This window comes from Cervus elaphus, chromosome 13 (assembly GCF_910594005.1).
Source record: "Cervus elaphus chromosome 13, mCerEla1.1, whole genome shotgun sequence".
In the NCBI taxonomy this organism is placed as follows: Eukaryota; Metazoa; Chordata; class Mammalia; order Artiodactyla; family Cervidae; genus Cervus; species Cervus elaphus.
In genome coordinates this window covers 37,021,639-37,028,378 of record NC_057827.1, presented here as the reverse complement: position 1 = coordinate 37,028,378, position 6,740 = coordinate 37,021,639, and the positions used below count along the sequence as shown (strand labels likewise).

General features: G+C 53.1%; 1 protein-coding gene across 2 annotated transcripts; it reads right to left on the bottom strand.

Moving 5' to 3' along the window:
• Positions 1-289: 289 nt before the first annotated feature.
• LOC122706942 (cytochrome P450 1A1) lies at positions 290-6,349 on the bottom strand. Of its 2 annotated transcripts, none has more exons than XM_043922546.1 (7): positions 6,240-6,349; positions 2,966-3,828; positions 2,280-2,406; positions 2,102-2,191; positions 1,886-2,009; positions 1,654-1,740; positions 290-1,487 (listed from the first exon to the last, which is right to left on the bottom strand). In XM_043922546.1, the coding sequence occupies exons 2-7, from the start codon at positions 3,800-3,802 to the stop codon at positions 1,202-1,204; spliced, it is 1,551 nt and encodes a 516-aa protein (XP_043778481.1). In that variant the 5' UTR covers positions 3,803-3,828; positions 6,240-6,349; the 3' UTR covers positions 290-1,201. The 2 variants fall into 2 exon arrangements, with proteins under 2 accessions (XP_043778481.1, XP_043778482.1); XM_043922547.1 differs by having other exon boundaries at positions 2,966-3,825; positions 6,240-6,334.
• Between the last annotated feature and the right edge of the window lie 391 nt (positions 6,350-6,740).

The window sequence follows — 6,740 nt, the reverse complement described above, 5'->3', positions numbered from 1 at the left end:
GAGGCTCTAGAAACCATTTTTCATTCACTTTATCGCCCCCAATGCCTGCTTCAGAGAATGTTCTTCACCAATGTGTGATCAGTTAGAGAAGGAGGAAGGCAGTGAAGTGACAGAGTCTTGTGCCCAAACCAGACTGCGAGCTGTCTGAGCAGTGGCTTCTGAGAGCTCCTGAGAGCACCGCCTCCTCCTCCCCGCTGCGTCCTCCCACAGCAAAACCCAACACGAGACTAGGCTCACACCGGGCACGTAGATGCCTTCATTCACGATTTTAAAAATCTCCACCAATAAGGACTTCTGAATAATATCTTTATTTAGCTCGGGTAGATAGATATTTCCTATACATTTCTGGATACCTGGGTTAGAATTTTCTTCATGGCTCCCAATAAGCTGCTCTTAAGCTCTCGTATATGGCAAATACAAACATGCAAGTACAATACAGGCGAAAATGAAAAGGTCCTTGTATACAAACATTTTTAAAAGACTTTTTAACACAGGGTATATTGAAAGGAGATGCAGTAGAAGATGATGCGATTACCACCCCCGCCCTCCTGATCCAGTCCTGGTGCCTGGATTTGGGCCCTCCCTCTGCTCTCTGCTCCTGTTAGACACAAGTCCTCAGCCCTCCCTGGACAGGAACAGGGGCCTCGAAAGGCTAGGCGGCAGCCCCACCCCTGCCTGCAGAGAGGAAGGTTGTCCCCCAGGCACAGTGTCCCAGACCCTAGTGGTCAGATTGCTCAGCCTTGTTTAAGCAGGGAGACCCACCTCCGTGTCAGTATTCTGGACTGCCTCTCCCCTTCAGTCTTGACGGCTCCCAATTGTCAGAGATTGGTGAGGCCCTGGTGTGACCTGCTCTGAATGTTTCTCAAGCCAGTCAGCCTCCATGAAAAGCCAACCAGCTGGTGGGCTGGGCCCAGGGGCTTCCCAAAAGCTCTTTGGAGGTTTCCAGAGGCCTGAGGACCCTCTAGCCCTTCCAGCACAACTTCAGAAGGGCTCCATCAGCTCCTGTGTGGCCCCTGATGTGTCCACTATCTGTGATCAGTGTGCAGAAGGACAAGTCCAGGGTGGGGGGCAGGTATGATCCCTCAGGCTTGCCCATAGCTCAGACAGCAAAAAATCAGCCTGACAAAGTCTGTGGGTTTTAGGCTCCCCTGGGTTAGGCCCCTGGCCTGGCTGCCCAGACAGGGGCAGAGCTGTCTGTCCCCTAAGGGCGCACGTGCACCTGAAAGTGCTCACAGCGGGCGTACTTCATGGTCAGCCCATACAGGGGGGTCATGTCCACCTTCACACCCGGGGTCACACGGAATTCCACCTGATGCAGCAGGATGGCCAAGAAGAGAAAGACCTCCAAGCGGGCAATGGTCTCACCGATGCACTTCCGCTTGCCCAAGCCGAAAATAATCACCTTCTCACTCAGTACTTTGTTGATGGTGCCATCAGCAGTGAGAAACCGTTCTGGCCGGAACTCAGATGGATCCTCCCATAGCTTCCTGTAAATCAGAGAGAAGCAGCTGAAGAGGCAGCCTGGGGACTCAGAACCATCAAGCGGGTTGAGCCCCAGCTGTAAAGAATAGGGTTCAGGCAAGTGGCCCAGAGACAGCAAAGTGTGAAGCTCAGGAGCGGGGGAGCTTTCCCTGCCACCCCCCCTCAACTTACTGGTCATGGTTGATCTGCCACTGGTTCACAAAGACACAGCGCCCCTTGGGGATGTAAAAGCCATTCAGACTAGTGTCTCTTGTGGTACTGAGGAGGGAGGAAGCTCAGTCAGGCTCAGGGCCACAAGGAGATCTCCCTGCCTCCCATACCCTGTCCCTCCCACCACCCTGATCAGGTACATGAACTGAAGTAAGGCCCAGCATCAGACAGCTGCAGATCCATGGGGCCTCACCTGTGGGGGATGGTGAAGGGGACGAAGGAGGAGTGTCGGAAGGTCTCCAGGATGAAGGCCTCCAAATAGGGCAGCTGGGGTCTGTCAGAGAGCCGGGGCCGCCGTGCCCTGCCAATCACTGTGTCTGCAGGGCACAGAGGACCAGACAGGTCAGGGGCCACTCAGACCTTGGCTGGGCCTCCTGCCATGAGCGCTCCAAGGGAAGCCGCCACCTACCCAGCTCCTCCTGAATCTTTTTTTGCACCCTGGGGCTTGTCACCAGGTATAGGAGGCTCCAGGAGATGGCAGTTGTGACAGTGTCAAACCCTGGCCAGCGGAGAACAGAGGGAGCAGTTAGGGGCTTGGTGGGTCAGGGCAGCTGGCCATAGGAATGGTATAATGGGGAATTTCATACCGGCTCCAAAGAGGTCTATGACGACATTAATGATCTTCTCATCCGACAGCTGGATATTGGCATTCTCGTCCAGCCTCTTGTCCTGGCAGTGCTCAATCAGGCTGTCTGTGATGTCCCGGATGTGACCCTGGGTAGGGAAGGATGACAGGTAAGGAAGATCCCAAACCCAGAACTGCCTCTCCATCCAGACCTGGTCCCTTCCCATCCCTAGCATCTTCGTCCAAGAGGTGACCATACCCACCCACCCCCACCATCCCCCCCCCCAGCTTCTCTTGTCTCTCCAAGGCTCTCTCCTGACCCAGAATATTTGCAGCCCCAACTCAAGGGACATTTGACACAGAGTCTAGTAACATTATCATCTGCACATGCCCTTTACATCTTTTTCTCCCATGAGGCCAGAAGACCAACTCTTTAACTCTTCTTGGTTCCTACCACAACTAGCTTAGGGTCCTACATGGACTGGCTCTACAGTATATACTGCTGTCTGATGGTAAGTTAGAAGGGCTGGTCAATAAAAAGTTCTATTTTCCTGCCAAGGATGGCATCCCCTCCACTACTGGCTTCAAAATCCCAGGCTGAAGACCTGTGAGAGCCTACCAAACTCCACTCTGCTCCAGCTATCTCTGACTCCTGACCCCTGACTCTACCCACTCCCTACCACCCACCTGCCTCTCCCTAGTCTATACCTTCTCAAACGTTTTGTAGTGTTCCGTGACTATCTTCTGTACAAAGACGTGGAACCTCCGATTCAGGTCCTTGAAGAGGTCCAGGGCAGTGTTGGGCAGGTAACGGAGAACAGGGATGAAGTCGGCTGGGTTCCCGGAGGCAGTTATCTCCCCGAACTCATTATTCAGGTCGATGAGGCTAAGAAACTCTTTATCGTCATGGTCATAGCGCCGGCCAAAGCATATGGCACAGATGACATTGGCCACTGACACCACTACATACTTGAAGGGGTCGAAGCGCCCAGGCCCTGCCATCAGCTCCTGGAACTTGCCCAGGAGGGCCTCAGCCTCCTTGCTCACGTGCTCTTCCAGGTAGCAGGAGGACGAGGAAGACGGGTCTGAGGCGATGGAGAAACTCTTCAGAGCATTTTGGGCCAGGCGTCGCCGGGCAGCCCACACCGGTCCAGAGTCTGGGTTGAAGGTCATGCTCTGGCCATCAGAGATCAAGGTGAAGCTGTAGAGGTCGGGCCGGCCCTTGAAATCATCGCCCTGCCGCACCAGGGCCTGCCGGATGGTGTCCAGGCCACTGAGCACCAGCACGGGTGTGCAGCCAATGCGGATCTGCAGCACGTCCCCATAGCGCTGGCTCAGCTGTGACAGAACCAAGTGTGGGTTCTTCCCCAAGGTCAGCACATGCCCGAGCAGGGGCCAGCCCCAGGGCTCCGGTGGACTCTTCAGGCCTTGAGGGACCCGAGGCCGCCAGGCCCTGAGCACCCAGAATACCAGGCAGAAGACGGCAGAGGCCAGGAGAAGTTCTGTGGCCGATATAGGGATGGGGAGTCCAAACACAGAAAACATGATCCACGTAGATTCCAAGGTGGCTGCTGAGAGGTGAGATGGGAGGAAAAGGTCAAAAGATCTGACGGGGAGATGGAAGGAGCCAGTGTCCTAAAATGTCAGCACACTGGTCAAGAAAAGGGAAAACCTTATCCAGAACTGTTCACTGGGCATGAAATGGGAGAGGACATAGGAGAAGCTGTTTGTTGATCTGCCAACTCCATACCAAGAATTTCAGTCATTCTTCATTCAGTCCTGGCCACAGCCTTTGTGGTAGGTGGCACTGAGGCTTAGAGAAAGTACAGAACTTGCCCAAGGTCACACAGCCAGCAACGATAGAATCCAAATCCCAATCCAAATTTGTCTAATTCCAGACTACCTTAACTGCCATACCAATCTCAATGTCAGTCTGTGATTTCCATAGAAAACCTATACTATTATTTATTTCATATTTTTCTAAAATCAACTTTAAATCCACCCACTTAGCACCGTTTCACACAATAACATCTATGTGAAAATACAGGTTTGTTTTTTCCCCTAACGTATATTAAACTAAGCACATAATCGATATGTATCACCCAATTCCCCTTGAGTATTACCACCCAACTTGGGGTGGGGTACCAAAGAACTAAGGAGTCCCTCTTGTTCAGCCTCATTTCACATTTGGGGAAACTGACCTCCAGAGGAGGCACTGACTTGGCTAAAGGCACCCAGCTCTCAGACAGAGCCAGGACTCAGAACTCTTAGGGAAAGTTCCCTGGGAAGATTCATGGCCCAGTCTTCCCTGTTCCTATGTTCCTGTCATAGGTACCTCTCTTTGAAGAGTGGTCAGATCAGCTGATGACAAGGCATCTTCTCAGTACCCTCAGTTCTCTACTGTTCAAACCCAGGATCTAGGGAATCTGGCCAGATACCGGGACACAGCGGGGAGGGGAAAGGGGACTGCCCCTCTTCCTTACTGTCTAAGCCACAGTGCCCTTAAGCCCCAGCTCTCTGAGTTCTGCTGACTCACAGTTTAAAAGCAGCTGGAGGCCAACTAGATTGAGGCTCCCGGTCACAAAATTCCAGGCCAAGGTTTTCACTGGGCTCAATTCTCAATGAATGAATAGTCTGGACCTCCCCCATTTGCCAGTCACTCTAGAGCTGTGAATAAATGGAAGGATCCTACCAGGCAAAGGCTGTAAGAAAACTATGGACTGGAATATGGGACATTAGGAATGGAGCTGAATTTAACGGACACTGACACAATACTTTCTCTCTCCAGGTTCAGACTAGAAAGGGTGTGCAAATTCATGGATTCCTCTCTTCCAGGCATGGAGCTATGACAGGGACATCTTACTGATGCCCTGAACTGGAGGTCAGGACACAAGGGTTCCAGGCTTTATGACATGGCCTTGGATTGGTCAGTTCATTTTACCCTTCTGGGCTTCAGTCACATCACCTGAGAGAAGGGATGGGACATGATCTCTGATTCAGGGTGCCCAGCTGATCTCAGATAAGAGAAAACTCAGATCTTTCCTATGAGGTTAAGCGTAGTCTGACTAGTGAAGTTTCCCTACAGAAGAGCCATCCAAAATGGGGAGGTTGTATGGTTCCTATCTGAACTACTATAGCTGTCTGTCTAGGGAGGCTTCCTAAAGGAGCTGAACCCCAAAGCACACTTGAGTCCAGATTCCTTGGGTGAACTGGGGACACTGCTAGGTCTTGGCATGCCATGGGGTCCCCTTCTGCACAGTGGGTGCTCCAAAGACCCCTAGCCTTAATAAGATGGTAGGAGGCCAAGAGAGGTGTGATTGTTGAGTTTTCAGGGTCAAGTTTTCTGCAGAGCACAGTCTCTCACACTGATCGGCCCCCAGCAGAGGCCAGAGAAGACAGTGGAACAGGGAAGGCCCCTGGACAATGCCCAGAACTCTCTCTCAGATCAGCCTCCCTTGTCCAGCCAACACCTCTCAGCACTGACAAGCTATGTCTTGGGAGAGTGGCTCCAGCCAGGAGTAGCTTTTGGATAAGGCAGGGTACAGCTGGTAAGAACCCAACTTGCCCCCTCATCCACCCTGACCACGGAGAAGCCTCCTCCTCACAGAGCCTGAAGAAGTCCTGTACTGGCTCCCAGACTCTCACACCCGAGTCCTATTCCAACCTTCCAGGTGACCTCCATGGGGAAGCCCCCAGGCATTCCAGGAGTCAGTAGGGGATGAGCTGGAGCCTAGGTCCTGGAATGCTGAGAAGGGAGCAGCAGTTCTGGTACTGGCCATGGAATCTTGGGCAAGTCCAGCCCTTCCCCTGGCTTCAGTTTCCCCACTTAGTGAGGGAAGCTGGACTGCCTCCTTACTAAGGACACTCATAGCCTCCCTTTTTTTTTTTTTTTTTTTGAGGTGCTAGACCAAGAAGACATGGAGGCAATAGAATTTTCCTTTTGGCCGAGGGAAGTGACAATCCAGAAATCCCCAGCACTCACCTGCGGCTGTGAGAGGGTGCAGAGCTGGGCTGGAAAGAATGGTCTCTGGAGCCAGGGACCCCAAAGAAGACCAAGGAAGGCTCCAAGGAATTGTCACCTTCAGAGTGAGGGTGAAAGCAATGCCACCTTTATAGGCGGCTTGGGCGTGTGGCCACGCCTCCCGGAGCGCGGGGATGGGCGGGGGGGGGGGGGGGGGGGGGAGGGGAACTGGTCGCTTTTGGAAGCTTTGGAACGGAGGAGGGAGGGGCGAGAGAGGAAGCTGGGGGATAGGTAAGAACCAACTCTGGGGATGCCTCGGTCAAGTGCTGGCTCTTCAAGGGGTGAAAACTAGGGACACTTAGGACCCTCAGTTCCAAGGTACCCCTGGACAAGCGCAGAGCCCAGCTGGGGAGGAGTGTGGGGAAGAAATCACATGATAGACCGAAAGAGGGTATAGGGGTGCTCCATCCAGGGGTACGGGAACCAGTCACCCTCATTTTTGCACCCACTGAACGCTGGGAG